Genomic DNA, 21,010 nt, shown 5'->3' on the forward strand with positions numbered 1-21,010 from the left:
CAGGGACACTCATAAATAGAAAATCATTATTACACATTGGAAATTTCCTGTAAGGGTTGGCATTGTAAATAAACAGAACCATGTAGTCCTTCAGATGTGTCAGGGATGGAGCAGTTTCTGAATTTAGAAATTTGTAAACCTCTCCTGGAGATTTTATGAATATTCATCAGCATAATTTTGAAGTATGAAGGCTAAGGATAAAAACTAGAAAAAATATTAGGTAGATAAGAGAGGAATATTGTGCCACAAACAACAAATTATTATATATATAAAATATAAATATGTATATATACATAGATGCATATATATGCACGTGTTTTTATACACACATATCTTTAAAGAGTAAACAGGATTTCAAAAAATTTTATATGTATAATTCTACAAGATTTCTTTCACATTAAAGCATTCTACAGAAGTGAGCACAATGGAATCAAAAAATAAATTACATATATATATTGATTAGTGTGTGTGTGTGCATGTGTGTGTCTTACGGGAACAAGAAAAAATGAGAAATGAAAATAAATTAAACACACAGTTTTCCATTTTCTTCAAATTCTGTCTTGAATTGTGTTTATTTTTGCTTGATCCATTTTTGATCCCCAATTTTTCCCAGGACAGTTAAAATGGCCCCATTACAAAGTTTAATGCCTCCATCTTATGTCCTCTTTGTTATACTTGGCACACAATTCAGTTCTTAACAAACCATGCTGTGTGACAGGAACTAACAAAGTGTTGTAGGTCAATTATATTTCAAAAACAAACTCATAGCAAAAGAGATTAGATTTGTGATTACCAGAAGCAGGGGTGCGGAGAGGAGGAACTGGTGGAAGGCAAGCAAAAGGTACAAACTTCCAGTTAAAAGAGAAATAAGTACTAGGGGCACGATGTACAACATGATACGTGTAATTAACACTGCTGTGTGTTATATATGAATGTTGCTAAGAGAGTAATTCATTGGAAAAGACCCTGATGCTGGGAGGGATTGGGGCAGGAGGAGAAGAGGATGACAGAGGATGAGATGGCTGGATGGCATCACTGACTCGATGGATGTGAGTCTGGGTGAACTCTGGGAGTTGGTGATGGACAGGGAGGCCTGGCGTGCTGCGATTCATGGGGTCACAAAGAGTCGGACACGACTGAGCGACTGATCTGATCTGAAGAGAGTAAATCCTAAGAGTTCTCATCAGAAGATGAAACTTTTTTCTATTTATTTAATCTGGAATCTATATGAGGTGATGGAAGTTCACTAATTTTTTTGTGATAATCAATTCATAATGTGCATGATTATGTCAAATTACATATTAATTTGCAATTAATTAAAAGTCAAAGCATGAAGCTGTATATCTTAAACTACTCAGTGCTGTATGTCCATTATATTTCAATAAACATAGAAGTAAATTTTTTAAGGCCATTTCCCCTCAAAATAAATAAGTAGGATTATGAAAAAAATGTAATTAAAATGAGATTGACAAAGAACAGGATTTGAAGATGACTAAGAGCAATGACATAACAATGTCATAATGACATAACAATGACATAACAATGACTAAGAGCCTTGTGACTTAAAGCATGTCCCTAGAATGGCAGAACCAGTATTACCTGGAAAGTTATTAGACATGGAAACTCATGGGAAACACCCCAGACAGACTGACTCAATTTCAGGACTGGACAGAGGAGCTGGGTAAAAATCATTGACCCCGAGGTTAGAAAGTATATTTTAACTTATTTTATATAGTGCCTACCATCTTATTAGAGAACACTGTGTGAACTAATAAACAGACTGCTAGTAGTTACTGAATCCTTTGCTACACCTAAACAAAAGATACTGTATTAACAAAAGATACTGAGAATTGGAAACTCCTCAATGCACTGATAGTCTGGATATATGCGTTTGGCCTCAGAATATAAGACAAATACAGGGATTCAAGAAACAGTTTTAATTAGTTAACTGGTTTTCCTAAGTTTCTTTAATTAACTGCCAAATTGATTTACTTAACTATGTTTTACAATATTAAGCTTATTTCACATTAAATAACTTTCTTATAACTAAATCAAAATATAAATTTCAGATTTTGTGGATATATAAGATAAATGTGTATTTGTCTCAAAAATATTCTGGCTTAAAAATTATTTTCTGTTTGTATGTTTATGTATTTGTCTTTAAAGAACTGACCTAGGGGAAAAAAAAGAATAAGAAAAAAAATAACACAGTGAATTGGTTTCATTAACATATGTCACACTGCAGACTGTCAAAGGAGAACTTGGCAAATAATGGCCAATATTTAGAATCAGCACACAGTACACAGAACAATTTACAATAATTGTTTCCGTTTTGCTCAGAAAATGTTCATTGAAGTGCTCGTTAAACTTCAGGCACACAGATTCAGCTCACTAACTTTGTATAATCATGATGATGATCACCATTGAGCACCACTTAAAGTACCCATGATGTTGGCACATTATGCTAAGATGATGCAATTTATTAAAATGATGCAACATATTTGAAGATAGGGACGATAATCAGGCACGATCCCTGATTACCTTTCTTTTCCATTTTAATGTCTTTATTTACACTGGAGAGCAGTGTGCATCTGAGAAAGAATGAGGCCATTGTGGTTGGAGAGACCTGAGTGACCGTGGGTAAGTGTTCTGACATCATAGACAAGTGCAGGGTCAGTTACATACGGTGGGCTCAATGGCAGTATTGTTGTTGTCAGAGATACTATTATTAATACGTAACTTAGAAGGGATATAAACACTTGAAGAAACAACTCCCTCACTTCATGCTGACAGGCGAGTAAATGTCTGTGTCATCTTCTAGACACATGAAGGGAAGTTAAACTCTCTTCTCCAGCTCGTTTCTAAACACTCCAAAAATAGAGTGCTTATGTTTAGAGAAGCAAACCTTAAAGAAAATTGCCTCCAGGAAACTTGAAGAAGGAAACGCAGAATGCCAGGCCATCATAACATGCTCCTGAGACAAGCATTTCAGCTCAGTCAGTGGCAAGATACACTGACTTAAAGGGGCAATGTTTTCATGGCCAAGTTATCATAGCTTAATGGAGTTTTCTGTGAGCAAACTAGAAGAAAAAAAAAAGAGAGGGAGATAGTTATTGTTGTTGTTCAGTCATTAAGTCACATCCTGCTCTTTGAGATCCCATGGATTGCAGCCTGCCAGGCTTCCCTGTCCTTCACCATCTCTAGGAGCTTGCTCAAACTCATGTCCATTGAGTCAGTGATGCCATCCAACCATCTTGTCCTCTGTTGTCCCCTTCTCCTCCTGCCTTCAATATTTCCCAGCATCAAGGTCTTTTCTAATGAATTGGCTCTTCACATTAGGTGACCAAAGTATTGGAGTTTCAGCTTCAGCATCAATCCTTCCAAAGAATATTCAAAGTTATTTCCTTTAGGATTGACATGATTGATCTCCTTTCAGTCTAAGGGACTCTTAAGAGTCTTCTACTGCACCACAGTTCAGAAGGATCAGTTCTTTGGCAGTCAGCCTTCTTTATGGGTCCAACTGTCACATCCATACATGACTACTGGAAAAAACATTGCTTTGAGTAGACAGACCTTTGTCACTGAAGTAATGTCTCTGCTTTTTAATATGCTGTCTAGGTTTGTCATACTTTTCTTTCAAGGAGCAAATGTCTTTTAATTTCATGGCTGCAGTCACCATCTGCAGTGATTTTGGAGCACAAGAAAATAAAGTCTGTCACCATTTCCACTGTTTCCCCATCTATTTGCCATTTAGTGATGAGACTGGATATCATGATCTTAGTTTTTTGAATGTTGAGTTTTAAATCAGCTTTTATCTCTCTTTTACATTCTTCAAAAGGCTCTTTAGTTCCTCTTCACTTTCTGCCATAAGGGTGGTGTCATCTGCATATCTGAGGTTACTGATAATTCTATCAGCAATCCTGATTCTGACTTGTGCTTTACCCAGCCCAGCATTTTGCATAATGTACTTTGCAGATAAGTTAAATAAGGGAAGGTGACAATATACAGCCTTTACATACTCCTTTTCCAATTTTGAACCAGTCTGTTATTCCATGTCCAGTTCTAACTCTTGCTTATTGATCTGCATACAGGTTTCTCAGGAGGCAGATCAGGTGGTCTGGTATTCCCATCTCTAAGAATTTTCCAGTTTGTTGTGACCCACACAGTCAAAGACTTGAGTGTAGTCAATGAAACAGAACTAGGTGTTTTTCTGGAATTCTCTTGTTTTTTTTCTATAGTCCAACAGACATTGGAAATTTGATCTCTAGTTCCTCTGCCTTTTCTAAATCCAGATTGAACATCTGAAAGTTCTCAGTTCAGGTACTGTTGAAGCCTAGCTTGGAGAATTTTGGGCATGAAGCTGAAGTTGAACGATTCTATGAAGACCTATAAGACCTTCTAGAAATAACACCAAAAAAATGACGTCCTTTTCATCATAGGGGATTGGAATGCAAAAGTAGGAAGTCAAGAGATACCTGGAGTAACAGACAAGTTTGACTTTGGAGTACAAGATGAAATAGGACAAAGGTCAATGGAGATTTGCCAAGAGAATGCACCGGTCATAGCAAACATCCTCTTCCAAGGACACAAGAAACAACTCTACACAGGGACATCACCGGATGGTCAATACTGAAATCAGATTGGTTATATTCTTTGCAGATGTAGATAGAGAAGCTCTATACAGTCAGCAAAACAAGACCAGGAACTGATTGTGGCTCAGATCATGAACTCCTTATTGCAAACTTCAGAGGAAGATATTAACCTCTACAATTAAACTTTTTCAGGTTGGTAATTCTTCTGCAAGTTGATTAATAAAGAATATATGCAGCCACACTTTCTAAAATGTGAATTTATGTCCTCAGTCATGGAATAATCATACAGATAGCTCAAGTAACTAGCTTTGTTCTTAAAACAACTGTTGCATCTTAAAGAAACAAGTGTTGAGTCTAAATCCACCTTAATTCTTCTAAGATAAGTGAGCTGAGAATGTGAGATCAAAGGCACTGGCTCCATCAGATGACTCATGAACTGCTCCATAACTTCTGAAATGTGAAACCTTATGCAAGCTACTTTAAGAGCCTTGCTGAGAATCAGTTCCTTCAGCTATACAATGGGACTGATAACAGTATGCACTTAAGTAGGATTATCGCAAAGGCTAAAAGGAAGCATTCTTACTCGTGCCTTGCACAAAATAAGTGTTCATGGAATGTTAATTTTTATTATATTCAAGTTACACACAAAATATATGACTTAGTAGGACATTCCATTCCTACAAGTTACCCTTTATTGGTGCCTCTTTAACTTAACATTGTATGAACCTATCCCCAAAGAACAAAGGGATTTCCTATGACTCAGCAGGTAAAGAAATTGCCAGCAATAAAGGAAACACAGGAGATATGGGTTCAATCCCTGGGTTAGGAAGATCTCCTGGAGGAGGAACTGGCAAGCCACTCCAGTATTCTCACCTGGAAAATCCCAATGAGCAGAGGAGTCTGGCAAGGTAAAGTCCATGGGTTGCAAAGAGTTGGATACAACTAAGCGACTAAACACAAAAGAACAGGGACAAAGTCTTTCATGAAAAGAATTACAGAAACATCAAAGATAAAATTGCAATAATTAATAAGGAATCAATAGTCAAAAACTGAAAATATAGGATATTAACTGATTTTAAAGTATTTTCCAGGCAAAACATTATTTGACATAAATTGCACCAAAGTTTTTTAGTTGTTTCCCAAGGCAATAGAAACAAAACCAAAAATAAACAATTGGGACCTAATGAAACCTAAAAGTTTTTGAGTAGCAAAGGACACCATAAACAAAATGAAAAGACAACCCATGAAATGGTAGAAAATATTTGCAAATTATGTGACTGACAAGGGCTTAATTTCCAAAATATACAAGCAGCTCATATAATTCAAAAACAAAGAAACAAACAACCCAATCAAAAAATGGCAGAATAGATATTTCTCCAAAGAAGACATACAGGTGACTAATAAGCATATGAAAAGATGCTCAATGTCAACAATTATTACAGAAATGTGAATCAAACTGTGATGAGGTACCACCTTCACACCAGTCAGAACGGCCATTACTAAAAACTCTACAAGTAACGAGCGCTGGAGAGGGTGTGGAGAAAACACAACCATCTTACACTGTGGGAATGTAAGTTGGTGCAGCCACTATGGAAACAAGGATGGAGGTTTCTCAAAAAAACCAAACATACAATTGCCATATGATCCAGCAGTCTTACTCCTGAGCATAGATCCAGGAAAAAAACTATAATTCAAAAAGATGCATGCATCCCTATGTTCACAGCAACACTATTTACAGTAGCCAAGGCATGGAAACAACATAAATGTACATAGACAGATGAATGGACAAAGAAAATGTGGTACATATATACAATGGAATATTACTCAGCCATCAAAAAGAGTGAAAGAATGCCACTTGCATCGACAAAGATGGACCCAGAGATTATCATACCAAATGAAGTAAGTCAGAAAGACAAATATCATATGATATCCCTTATATGTGGGATCTAAAATACAATACTAATCAACATATCTATGAAAGATAAACAGACTCAGATATAGAGACGAGACCTTTGGTCGTCACGGCGGGGAGGGGAGGGAAAGAAGGCGAGTTTGAGATTAGGAAAGGCAAACTGTTATATATAGGATGCATAAACAACAAGGTCCTACTACATAGCACAGGAAGCTATATTCAATATCCTGTGGTAAACCATAATGGAAAAGAATATAGAAAAGACACATGTATGCATAACTGAGTCACTCTGCTGTACAGAAGAAATCAATGAAGCATTCTAAATCAACTATACTTCAATAAAATTAAAAATGCATTTTCCATTTTCATACAAAGATTTTCTACAACTTTTCACAAATCAGTATCACCACTGAAATCAAAGTGTCCTAATTCTTTCCTTCCCAATATTTGGAGCCATATAATATGCTCCTTATCTTCATTTTCTCTTTTAGCTTTTTAAGCAGAAACATAAGTCTAAAATATCCAACTTTATCTTCTGAGAATATTAAATTGAACTGTGCTACTTAAAGAATATTTATTTTGCCATACTCCTGTTACACTTCCAATTTTTTTTTTTGGAAAAAAAAGAGGGAAAAGGCAAATGCTTTAGACTTTCAAAAAAGGACTTTCTGTCAGGTTTGGAAGAAGAACATGGTGAAAGAACATATTATCTTTGGGAAAATAGCACGAGGCAAAACAGATCATCACTTATCACTAACAGAAGCTAAATAACACAGTGAGGTACTAAGACATATTGATTCTGCTATGGAAAAATGGAGCAGAACCAATATATTATAATGAGGATGATTTTGGTACCAAAGAAGCCCCTTTAGCAGTGGGCATACATTTGAATCCTAGTGTGACCATTTTAGGTTCCTTTCCCTTGTTCGTACTCCCAGGATAAAGGCCTTAAAGAAGCACTGGCATTTTAAATTGTTCTGTCTTACTTGCTGAATTCTTTTTTTTTTTTTTCTTTCTTTCTTAGGCAAAATTATTTTCCCATATTACAAGAAGGATGCTTTGGAGAGCTGCACTGTGCAAATGCAGAGAATGAAAGTGATGGCAGTCCTGGAGGATTAGAACAGTGACAAGGGGAGAGAGATTACCTGTGGGCATTTGCTCCAATGTCCCCACTCAGACATGACACATTCGTTGGGACACAGAAGAGAGCAGGACTGGGTTTCTGGGGGAATCTCATCCTGGTTGCACAGGCTGTTATCCACAGCTCCCCCTTCACCATCAGCAGCATTCATGCATCTATAATGCAAGATCATAAGATAGCTTGAACACTTAAAACAGTGAGGAGTAAATTTAAAATAGTTATGATATATCCTAATTACTTACCCCTCAAAGATAATTAAACATAAAATAAGACTGATAGAGAAACCAGAGCAAAAAACAAACAAACAAACAAAAAAACCTTTCAGTCAGTCAGGCTTTGAGTGAGTGAGTGAAAGTCACTCAGTCGTGTCCAACTCTTGGCAATCCTGTGGACTACACAGTCCATGGAATTCTCCAGGCCAGAATACTGGAGTGGGTAGCTTTTCCCTTCTCCAGGGGATCTTCCCAACCCAGGGATAGAACCCAGGTCTCCCGCATTGCAGGTGGATTCTTTACCAGCTGAGCCACGAGGGAAGCCCAACCAGGCTTTATTGAGTGGTAACTCAGGGCAGAGCCATTTATTCAGCAGAGCAGGAAAAGACTAGAGACAATACTCATCTTTGAAGAACTCTCCATCTAAAGAGAACTATCTACAATATATTTACTTAGGTCTTTTCATTGTAACGAATCTTGAACGTTTTCCTCTGAATAAATCCATCACTTGGTAATAACTAGACCTTGGATTGTTCCTATGACTCTCTCAGACTTTTCCTAGACTTCTAGCTCAGAGCATCTAAAGTTCCCTAGTTTTTGTTCAATATATTTAAGGTCATGGCAAAGTACTGAAAAAACATTTGAACATATTTTTCTTTTAGGTATTTTCTGCATTTCAGTAAGGAATTTTCACATTATAAACCAAAGGGCAACACGCAAGCATTTTCCTGCAGCAGTTGAGCATGTGCTACTGATGCACGTATTATCGTTGCTCTGAGATAAATGCTGATGAGGATGGGATAAATGATCATGCTGCTGATTTAATCAAATTAAAACCAAAGAGTTATACTGCTATATACCTGCCAGAATGGCTTATATCAAAAACATGGAAAATAGTGAGGGTTGGCAAGAATATGGAGCAACTGTAACTCTTCTCACTCTGCTGGTTGGAGCATAAACTCTTTGGCAAACTAATTGGTGGTATGTCTATTAAAACTAAACATATAAACACAATGTAACCCAACAGTTCCACTTCTATTTATATACAGAAGAGAAATGTGGATCTCCCTGTAAAAAAAAAAAAAAAAAACCTGCTTGGAAATGTTTATGGCACCACTATTTGTAATTAGCCAAAGTAGAATTAATAGTAGTATATCTACAATAGCTATTCAGCCACAGTAAAATGGACAAATATATTGTGATAATTAAGTAATAAGAATTCATTACTATTGTTGCACAAAAGAGCATGAATGGAGCTCACAACCTCAATGTTGAAAAAAAGAAGCTGGACACAAAAAGAGTACAGAAAAGAGTACAGACTATACAGTTCCCTTCACAGACACTTAACAGGTAATACTCATCTATGGTGTCAGAAGACAGAATAGCAGTTACCCCTGTGGGAATGGTTATTGACCGATAGGGGCTTACATAGTCCTGGTAAAACTTTGTGTCTTGGCCTCTGGGTTGGTTACACAGATGAGTTTATATTGTGTAAATTCATGGAGCTGTACCCTATGCTGTGGCCATTTCTCTCCATTTATATTATATCCCAACTCAAAGTTAATATTTAAATTATTTTCTCAAAAATATTTGATAAAGACTTGGTGTATATAAGCCTCTTTTGTTTGGTGTTGGAATACAAAGTGATTTGTTAAATATAAATTTATTTATTAAATATTTTGAGGGGCTTACTTTGAACCATGCCTTTACTTGGGTGCTAAAGTACAGAACTGAAAGGAAAAAAAAAAAAAAAAAAAAGGACAAGATTCCTTCTTCCAATGATAATGATCAAAGTAAAGGTGAAAATGACAATGATGTTAAGACAAATGGTGCCATTTGCTGATCTGCTACTTTCAGATACAAAGCCACAGCCAAGGAATAAGCAGCTTAGGAGGGCTGTGCTGGAAAGCTTCAGCTGGAAAAGCTTTTAGCTTTTACAAATCATGCTATACTGGAATGAATTACCCTATGCATTAGGAGTTTCTTTTATATAATTTTTTTTTTTAATTAAGGAAAACTGCACCGAAGTCTATGACCTGGTACAAAATAAACTTTATGAGGTGCTAAGTAATAAAAAAAAAAAAAATAGATACTGTATAAAGCAGGTTAACAGAAAATGGTAAACAGAGAGGAGATGTAAGTCATGTCTTCTAATGTAGGGAGGCAAGGTACAGAGTCATCTATAGACTTTAATTTCTCCTGTGGTAATAGTCAATACTGGAAGGAGGAACCACTAAATGGCTTTAATGCCTTTCCCTGGGCAAACTTAAAAGCTGAAAATTGCTTTCCTTCTTGCCTGTACACTCTTCAGCTGATATTCCTTTATGATTTCGCTTAAAAAAGAAGAGGTAATACTTCTGGTCAATGGTGTCCAGTTGGACATATGCATTAGTCTTTGTCTGCTCCCAATATGCCACAAAAACAATAACAAAGGAATTTAATACAAAAAAAAAAACAAAACAAAACAGGGGAGAAGGAAATGCATTATCTTGCAAGGACAAAAAACACGGGAAAGGACAAAGGCAACGAAGGGAAATAGATGGGCTAGTGGTGTCTTAGCACACAGAGAAAACTGATCACTAAGCCTTCAAAAGAAAACAAAGTAATTCCATTCACACATCAGAATACTTGAAAAATTCAGGAATCTGTGGCACCAAGTACCTTTGGAAATGTGAAAGAAGGTGAGGCAGAAAAACTGGAGGATTTATTGTGTTTATGTTTAAGAAGTACCTAGGTTCTGAGATGCCCTTTCCCAATACACAGAGCTAGGTGATGACCCCAACCCTGCCCCTGCTGGTAACTGAAGGTTTAGTATCTGTATAGGGTCACAAAACAGGTCTTTGAGTTGGAGAACACATGGCCCAACTAAGGATGGGAACATCACACTGATAACAAGGTTTAAGGAAAGTTAACATAGTGAACAAAATGATCACTACCTTCATGACTTAAACAATGCACATTTATTATTTTACAGTTTTGTAGTATAGGAATCCAACATGGAACTCACTAGACTAACATCAGCAGTCTGGCAAAGCTACATTCCTTCCTGGAGGCTCTAGGGCAGAATCGTCTCCTAACCTCTTTCATAGTCTAGAAGCCACTCATGTTCCTTGGGGCCATGGCCCCTTTCTCTCTCCTCAAAGCCTTGTACCTCTCTGTGTCTTACTTTTTTCCTTTCCCATCCCCTCATCCATTTTTAAGGATACTTGTGAATAAATTGTTCCCATCCAGAGGATCCAGGACAATCTTCCCTAATCACATCTGCAAAGACCCTTTTCCTATTTAACGTAACATATTCACAAATTTCAAGGGTTAGAATGTGAATATTTTGGGGAGCTATCATTCTGTTTACCACATTAGCCTTCTTTCATTTTGTTTCCAAAATATAGGTTTCTAGGATTATTTATTTCACATGTGATTTAAGAAGAGAGTCTTCCAGTGATTCTGACAAACACAAAAGTAAAGACTTACATAGACTGAAACTGAAGCTGTTTTCAAATGAAAATGCTGTTGCATATCCTGCATCAATGTCCTTGCCATATCTCTCCCTTTGGTCATCATTTTCATTTCTACTCAAAGCCATTACAAAACTGCTTTAAAGCATGGCTATATCCACTATCCCCACATCCTCCTCCTCCCTTATTACCTCTTGGACTTACTTTAATCACACTTTTATCATCATTCCAGACAAAACTGATATCATCAATAGATTCCCCTTTGCCAAACTCAATGAAAGTGAAAGTGAAAGTTAAGTCGCTCAGTACTGTCCGACTCTCTGCGACCCATGAACCTACCAGGCTCCTCCGTCCATGGGATTTTCCAGGCAAGAGTACTGGAGTAGATTGCCATTTCCTTCTCCAGGGGATCTTTCCAACCCTGGGACTGAACCCAGGTCTCCCACATTGCGGGCAGACACTTTACCATCGAAGCCACCAGGGAAGCCCCAAACTCAATAGTCAATTATTGTTTTAGTAAACTTCTCAGAATCATTAAAACCACTGATTACATTTTCTTTTTTGAAAATCCCTCCTTTTGCCATTTTTGGGTTGAGGGTTAGGGTTCCAAATACAGCCACATTCTCAGGTATTGCAGGTTAGTACTTAATACATAGATTTTTTTTTAGGGGGGGGGCGGACACAGTTCAACCCACAACACATGATATTTGGTAGCTGTCCTGTTTTTATTATACCAGGCTTCATCCATTTGAGCTGAGAGGTATGGCTTAAAGGCCCTCTTGTTCAAGTGTGTTTTTCCTCAATCAACCTGCCACAATTCTGCCGGTAGCAATTTATTCTCTTAAAGCTTTCCTCTCTCTCGTGGGACTTTGCTTTAATACTGCTAAGAGGCCAGGCTGGGATGAGAGTGAGTGATGCCACAGCTCATTTACACGTATTACCTGATAAGCTAGGCTAGTCAGTCATTTCTCAAAGCCATGAGAAAATAGGACACAAGAGACAGACTTTGAAGAAAAAGAGGTAGAAGCCCAAGTCTGTGACAGCCTGAGCTTTCCCCAGGGGAAAAGGCAGTGAAAATGGAAAGAAAGACAATATGTTTACAAGCGTTTTGCCCGGGTTGGTGATGAGGAGCACCTCTGCAATTTTGGCAGTGGCTGTTTCAACGTGTCTACCAGTGACTTTGTGACAATGGGGCCAGGTCTCATAAATGATGGATATATCCTGAATCACTGAATAAACTAAGTTCACTGGTGTTGAATTACACCAGCGTATAGAAGTTGGGTGTTCCCTGGCAACTGACTTCAATCTCAAAGATAACTCGTTAGGGAGATACCCGATTCAGCCATAGTGTGTCAATTTGAAATGAAGCTTCCTAAATATAGCAGAATGACATACTACACTCATGCAACTGAAAAGATGACTACACTATTGTTGATTTCTTCTTGAGCTTACATACTAAATCATTATTTACGATTAATACTTTGGCTTATGATTTTCTTTAACATTCATTGCTATTTTCCTCAGTTGATAATAAAATTATCCTCTTTTTTCCCAAATCATTTCTAAATAGACGTTTTTTTTTTTTTTTTTGGCTGCACAAACCAGCTTGTGGGGTCTTAGTCCCCTGATCAAGGATTAAGACTGTGCCCTTGGCAGTGAAAGTGCTGAATCCTAACCACTGGACCACTGGTTCAGTCAGTTCAGTCACTCAGTCATGACTGACTCTTTGCAACCTCATGGACTGCAACATGCCAGGTTTCCCTGTTCATCACCAACTCCTGGAGCTTGCTGAAACTCATGTCCATCGAGTCGCTGATGCCATCCAACCATCTCATCCTCTGTCAACCCCTTCTCCTCCTGCCTTCAGTCTTTCCCAGCATCAGGGACTTTTCCAATGAGTTGGCACTTCACTTCAGGTCAAGATTTGGAGTTTCAGCTTCAGCATCAGTCCTTCCAGTGAATATTCAGGACCGATTTCCTTTAGGATTGACTGGTTTGATCTCCTTGCTGTCCAAGGGATTCTCAAGAGTCTTCTCCAACCCACAGTTCAAAAGCATCAATTCTTCTGTGCTCAGCTTTCTTTATAGTCCAACTCTCACATCCATACATGACTACTGGAAAAACCATAGCTTTGACTAGATAGATGGACCTTTGTTGGAAAAGTAATGTCTCTGCTTTTTAATATGCTATCTAGGTTGGTCACAGGTTATTCTCATATTGCATTCTGAAGTCTAATTTTGGGGGTTTACATTGACTTTTTCAAGATATTGACATCCAAAATTAAGATAATGTCCATCAGTTATACTAACCATAGAGCAAAAGAGTGACCTGGCATCAGAGTCTAAATCATCTAATTTGTCAGCAGTGATGGCCATACATCATTGGAGGGATGTGATGGTTTTCCATGCAGTTGGTTTTTCCACTGAAGTCATTTGCAGGAAATGTTCAGGACTGTGGCTGCCATGCAGATAGAATCCCACAATATACATGGCAACTCAAGGGTCCTATGTGTTCAGGAATACTTAAAGATGAGCAGGGACTTCCCTGATGGTCCAGTGGCTAGGACTCCATGCTCCCAATGCAGGGGTCCTGGATTCCATCCTTGGTTAGGGAAATAGATCCCTCATGCTACAGCAAAGACTTGGTGCAACTAAATAAATACATGATTTTTTTTTTTTATGATGGGCAAAAGCCAGAAGATACGGTTTGAGAAGCAGAGTGTACTTGGATCAGCAACACTGTTATTTTCATAAAAATATGTAAGTTCCACTGTCACATTTCCCAAATGTCTCCATGGCCACACACCTGATTTTCCTAGATTGCGTTCCTCCTCCACAGCGCGGGGACCTCAGCTCATTGTGGATTTTGCATGGAGACCAGTGCTCTACAACCCAGGAATACTGATTGCACTCACTGTAACATGGGACTGCCTCATGCACCTGTCAAGAACAGGAAAGGAGAAGAAAATTATGTGGAACTATCCAAGTCATGGAAAAACAGCCTATCTTTTAGTAAAGTCTGCTGAACATAATCCAGGAGCTATAGTCTGGCCCCAAGAGCTAAACTGCATTCCCTCAAAGCAAGATATATTTGGCTTCTTTGAAATTACTAATGTACCTAAAAAAACATATGGGGACCATCAACTAGAATACGATAGTGTGCCTTTGCAGAAGAGAAAAAAGGATAATAATGACTATTATCTCCCACCAAGAATAGGAATTCCATTATCTTTTCATTCCCCCAAAGATCTCACATAGCGTCTATTAGAGGTCCGGCTCTCAATTACATGGTATACTGTACTCTCCAATGTACTTTACGAGGTCAACTGAAATGAATATATGTAAGGAAAATTTACTCTTGAATATAAGAGGTTCTTAGAATGCATAAGAAAAATGGTATTATTTGTATTAGACATTTCTTTTTCTATACCCAAACGATCAATGCTAACAGGTAATCATCCAGCCTTCTGGGCATTGTGGCTTTACATGAATTTAGCTATTTATAGGATGTTTTCAGAACATAGCTAAAACACAGACACACACATACACAAGACAAACACACACACATGATAAATGCTGTGCATGATGACAGACTGAATACATGCAGATTATATAGTAAAAACAATGAATGCAGTAAATGAATTGTTAGGTTAATTCCTATGCATTTATTTGTGATGAGTTTTTCCTGAAATATTATAACATTGTGTAGGCAATTGCATTTGCCTTTTTAAGAATGAATTTTAAATGCATTACTCCTCAACAGAGAACACAGCATTCCCCCTTGGTAAGAAAAACAGTTATCCTGTCCTATGATACTAATATGTTTTAGTATGATTTCCCAGTGTTCAGCAGTAAAGAATCTACCTGCAATGTAGGAGATGCAGGTTCAATCCCTGGGTCAGGAAGATCCCCTTGAGGAGGGAATAAAAACTCACTCCAGAATTCCTGCCTGGGAAATCCCATAGGCAGAGGGGCCTGGTGGGCTACAGCAAGAGAGTCAGACACGACTTGGTAATGTGGTATGTTACTCTCAATCACAAAGTGGCTCCAGTGTAGCACGATGATGAGTAGTGATTCTAACTATTACCAAAATAGTTATTTAATGCTTTCCCTTTTAAACAAGAACTTGAGCCCCATGTCTTTCCTCTCCTGGCCTTTCCAGTTCCATAAAATTGTAAATGATGACTAGGCAGTGCTATCCAAACAGAACCATTACTTGCAAGTTTCCTCTAAATGTAAGGGAAAGGACTATGTAATGGGATAATCAGAAACCAAGATTGGAGCACTGTCAGCATGTGAGATGGAAATCAGATGAGAAAAGGTAATTTGTGAGGCTACATCTTAGGAATCGCAAATAATGTCAGAAACTATTTTTAACTGTGGGGTTCGATTTGGCTCTCTCATGTCGAGCATATGATGATAAGGAAAACTGCAAAGTGAAAAATACGTGAGGGTGAAATGAAAGGAGATGGGAAAATAGGAGTGGAAATGAGTGAGAGGAAAGGAAGGAATTAAGTAATAGAAGAATCACATTTCATGCTGTGAATGCTGATAAGAACAGAATGAAAGGGTTAGAAGCAGTGCCTGCATTAGAATAAGGAAGTGACAACTTGTAAGGGAGGTAAGTCTGTCTCCCCCGAAACTCATAGGGTAGTATAGGTAAGAGAAAAATCTATAAAAATGAAAAGACATGACCCAAATCCAAGAGACACTAGGAAACTAAGCTGATGATGGCTGAGGTTTTAGCAGACCCAACTTCATGGAAATTAAGCTTTCACTAAATTTACAAGTTTGTTCTATAAACTCTTCAATATGTATCAGATAATTTAAAGAAAGCTTTTTGGCTTTCCTATGAGATAGAAGGGGGTTTCCCAGGTGGCGCAGCAGTAGAGAATCTGCCTGCCAATGCAGGAGCCACAGGAGACGCAAATTCGATTCCCGGGTCGGGAGGATCTCTTGGAGTAGGAAATGGCAACCTACTCCAATATTCTTGCTGGGATAGTCCCAAGAATGGAGGAGCTTGGCAGACTACAGTGCATGGGGTCACAAAAAGTCAGACATGACAGAGCAACTGAGTACACATGTGTGAGATAGAAGAAAGCCTGCTAAAGCACTTGCACAAATGGGGGAGGTGAAGAACTTAATTAAAAAAGTAATTTTCCCACAGCTCATGCATGGATCTGAGAGCAAATGGATGGGATATTCTTGGTGAGAGGGACCTATTTTTCTAAAGCTCTCAGTAGCAAGTGCAGTTTACACTCTCACCCTCCCTCCCATATAAAGCCCCAGGGTCAGATGGGAAATGAAAAACTGTTTAGTTGCATGTATCTTTGATATACACATTTGAACTCCTGGTCTTGTACTAGTTTACTGGTTTTATTCTTTATGCTCCAGTAATCGACATGTTCAGTTCAGTTCAGTCACTCAGTCATGTCTGACTCTTTGTGACCCCATGAATTGCAGCACACCAGGCCTCCCTGTCCATCACCAACTCCCGGAGTTCACTCAGACTCACGTCCATCGAGTCGGTAACGCCATCCAGTCATCTCATCCTCTGTCGTCCCTTCTCCTCCTGCCCCCAATCCCTCCCAAGCATCAGAGTCTTTTCCAATGAGTCAACTCTTCGCATGAGGTGGCCAAAGTACTGGAGTTTCAGCTTTAGCATCATTCCTTCCAAAGAATACCCAGGGCTGATCTCCTTCAGAATGGACTGGTTGGATCTCCGTGCAGTCCAAGGGACTCTCAAGAGTCTTCTCCAACACCACAGTGTAGTGAAGTCACTAACTTTGCTGATAAGCTCTGAGAAGAGAGGGAGCAGGTCTGTGCAGGGAGATGTTGACCCACCTTCTTAAATAATGCTGTGAAAAGTAGGACTTCTTGAAGAAGATTCTCCATCACATGGATTTGCCTATTTTTCCCCTGTATGCATCTGCCATTTTAATATTTCTTTTACAGTCATTTCTGGCTGATACACCTCTTCCTTCCTTCAAAGTTCAAGTAAATCCCACCACTTCCACAGGGCCTTTCCCATGACTCCACATGGCATGTCTTTGGTACTCAGTTATTTGTTCAATCTCGTCCGACTCTTTGAGACCCCATGGCACCTCTGTTGTTGTTCAGTCACACAGTTGTGTAGGACTCTGCAACCCCATGGACTGCGGCATGCCAGGCCTCCCTGGACCTAACCATCTCCTGAAGTTTGCCCAAGTTCATGTCCATTGCATCAGTGATGCCATCCAACCATCTCATCCTCTGATGCCTCTTCTCCTGCCTTCAATTCCCAGCATCAGGGACTTTTCCAATGAGTCAGCTGTTCACATCAGATGACCCAAATACTGACTCCTCTCTGTTTCTCCTATTTTCTCACTTATTGGAGCTCTTTTTTCTCACTAGTCTTAATGTCTACTTTGTACCATAAATCTACTGAAAGATCATGCCAAGAGAAACACAATTTGAAACTCCACTCATAAATATGCTTCTGGTTTTAACCAGTCAGACCTGGATATATCAGTGTGTGTTAACATGAGTACCTGAACAAAACCTGTAAATCTTAGGAAGGCAGAAACTGTGTTTCTATGATGTCTATATTGTAGAGGAGGGGGTGATGTCCAGTCAGTATTTGTTGAATTGAAACTAATTTTTGAAGGGACACTGATTGCTAAACAACCCTCACCTAATTTTCTAGAGAAAACAAGTTCGTGAATGGAACATGTAAGTATTTTACAAAGCTTAAAGGATATTAAGAGGAAACAAAAATGAAATCCTTTTCTTTCCATTATAGGGCTTTGGTGAAGGATATCCATCACGGTTATCAAAAGGTGCTGCCTGATGATTTAGCTACAGGAAAGAAAGGCTGTCTTTAAAGAATTGTGAGTTGTTTCTTTAGAGACCTTGCTCATCAGGCATGGATTCTTACCTAGAGGATCAACACCCACAAGAGGCAAAAAGGCAGCAGGCATTCAAGAATAAAAATATACTATCCAGATGCCCAATTTCTTCTCATGTCAGTCCTTTATGTTCTGGCTATTTCATATTGCTATTTAGTTGGTCCTTATTAGAGTTTTATGATGGAAATGTGTTAAAGCCTGGACTTTATCAGAGAATCATATGGAAATGTTCCAAAGGAGAAAAATGAGCCATGGGAAAGTTAAATGAAAATCATTTCTAAATGGTGCAAATTAGGAAGAAAATAACAGGGCTTAATAGGGCCACCAGTGCTAAGAAATGCCACTGGAAAATTTAAAACCTCTAACAGAAGTAGCATTTCATTCTCCTGCTAATGAGTCCTATGTGTTATTTCTTTATTGGGGATTGCTGTTTTTATAATTTCACATTTCAAGAATCACATCTTAAACTCATTCATTGAGTCAGTCATTTAAATATTTATTAAGTAAACCTGATCAATTACTGTACTGTAATTGATCAATTTTGTTAGTACTGTTTTCTGATACAACTCTCCAACTATAGACTAACTGGTAAAAACTTGGAGGCAGCATCTCATTGGGGTTCAGCAGGTATCATTATTATATATCAGAGTCATAGGGTTCAAGGGCTCAAACAAAGCAAATAATCCAACAACAACCACACACACACACGCACAGAATAAAGAAAGGAAAATTCACAGCCTCCAGTTTTCTGTAGCAATAATGTTTTGCTCCAGTAAAGCTGCCAGCCAAGACTGCAGTAGAGATCTTCATGCTTGAGACTCCATGCTGGGACTGTGGCTACTTAGTAGAACCTGAAAATCAGTTCACAGGCAGAACTGAAACTAGAAATTCCTGCCAGTCGGAACCAAGGTCTGTTAAGATCAGTAAAGCACTATGGGTTTCTTTCTCCTCAAAAATGTGAGTTCTAGTTGTTTTTGTTTAGTAGCTAAGTTGTGTCTGACCCTTTTGCGGCCCCGTGGACTATAGTCTGCCAGGCTCTTCTGTCCATGGGATTTCCTGGAAAGACTGCTGGAATGGGTTGTCATTCCCTTCTCAGGGGATCTTTCCAACCCAGGGATGGAACCTGTTTCTCCTGCACTGGCAGACAGATTCTTCACTGCTGAGCCATCAGGGAAGCCCCTTTGTCTCTTTTCTTATGGAGTTTGGCTATGGAGTTATGCTCTCCCTCCTTAACATTTATCTGACTAGCTAGAAAGTATCAATAATTGTTTGGTCCATGGTGTAGTATGTCTGTGCAATGCTAAAAAATTCAGTCCTAATGCAACTGCAGCCACAATGTGCCTGTCTTTCACCAGTCCCTGGTCATCAATGGACACACAGTGATGCTCTGTGGATCTTTATGTCTGTACAAGATAGTCTATGTCTTGGGTTTGATCATCAAAATTATGAGTTAGATCATCACAACTGTGAGTTAGATCATCACAACCTTGAGTTAGACAAGGTTGCTGTGATTAGAAGCAGCTAAGTCTGTCATTTATGGCTTATAAAACACAAGGCTGGTACTCAAACTGAGATTTGAGAATCCTACTCTGGTGATGTCCAGAGCTCATGGGCTCTGCCTGTTCAGACTGAATGAGAATACCATGATAGCCATCATCTGTTCAGTGATGAAGATACTGCTAGCATGTATAAATTCCTGAAAAAGTAAAACCCAAAGCTGAATATTAAAAGATGTTTACATAGTAAATCCTATTAACTTTAAATAGAAAAAAAATTGCCTAAGCAATTCATTTCTAGTCTTTGGGTATGAAATCTCTTTTCTCAATTTCAAAACCCTCACAAATGGCTCAGAAAACTAATGCAAATTTAAAGCAAGACCAGGCCTCTGTCTTTTGAATGGTTTTAACTCTTTGGGTAAAGATGATGGATTAAAAAAATATATCCACAAATGTTTTAAAATTGGTATTTGGGGGAAAATAATTATGTCTGTGATTTTGTGCTAGGAGATGCTCTAAAGGGCAGCAGTTGGAGTCAGAATGTTCTGAAGTCTGGTGATATGTACAGGGTTTGGATAACTGTCAGTGTTAGCCCAGATGTTCAAGTCTATGGCCCTGGCTAAGCCCCTCTTGCCAGATGTTTTCTTACACTATATTCTCAGCTACCTAGCAACCAAAAAGACTTCTTCAGAATTCTCTGAGCCTACCCACATTCCTGGTTTATAAGATTCACCATTGGTTTTAAATATGCATTATATGTGTTCTTTTCAATCTTGATATTAAAAATCTAAAAATGACAATAATAATGCTGGATGAGTTTTATCTGCAAGATTTATGGACAAATAAACTGTTGAACATTAAAGGCGATAAGAAGTTTATTAAAATAACGACCATGGTAGCTTCATTCTCCATCTCCTAAGAATCATGGTTCCCAAGTTTGATGTGCATACCTGGAGAATTGTCACATTGTTTAAAAGGGCCTGTGAATGCATTCTCATTCCAAATCTCTGTAGTCTCAATGAATAATATAATCTCACAAATGTTAGTCCTACCACTTGTCACATGAATGCAGGGAATGTTGTGATTTTAAAAGTTTTAATTCTCTTTGAAGGAACTGCTGAATTTGAAGTCATTCATTAAGAATTTTCCCAACCTAGGCTAACTGGTCCTGGGTTAGAACATAAGGTCCTCATATCACTCAGGGAACCACTGTCTTTTCATATAAAGAAGAGAATAAGTAACTAACAAGAAGGCTATGCCCTATACTCTTTATATCCTGATAAACTGTGTTGTATAGAATAGCCCTCCTTCCAAAA

General features: G+C 38.4%; 1 protein-coding gene and 1 long non-coding RNA gene across 2 annotated transcripts in view; one reads left to right on the forward strand and one right to left on the reverse strand.

Moving 5' to 3' along the window:
• The window catches only part of THSD7B (thrombospondin type 1 domain containing 7B), a 1,073,031-nt gene that overhangs the window by 123,556 nt on the left and 928,465 nt on the right, over positions 1-21,010 (reverse strand). The window contains exons 16-17 of the mRNA XM_070768428.1: positions 14,118-14,251; positions 7,650-7,800 (exon numbers count right to left, since the gene is read on the reverse strand). Coding sequence (XP_070624529.1) covers positions 7,650-7,800; positions 14,118-14,251 — 285 coding nt within the window. The remainder of the gene's footprint in view (positions 1-7,649; positions 7,801-14,117; positions 14,252-21,010) is intronic.
• Positions 1,582-7,659, forward strand: LOC139176413 (uncharacterized). The gene is made up of 3 exons (XR_011560875.1): positions 1,582-1,702; positions 2,585-2,640; positions 7,529-7,659. It is a non-coding gene; the product is annotated as an uncharacterized lncRNA (long non-coding RNA).

The sequence above is a fragment of the Bos indicus genome, chromosome 2, assembly GCF_029378745.1.
Source record: "Bos indicus isolate NIAB-ARS_2022 breed Sahiwal x Tharparkar chromosome 2, NIAB-ARS_B.indTharparkar_mat_pri_1.0, whole genome shotgun sequence".
NCBI classification, from domain to species: domain Eukaryota; kingdom Metazoa; phylum Chordata; class Mammalia; order Artiodactyla; family Bovidae; genus Bos; species Bos indicus.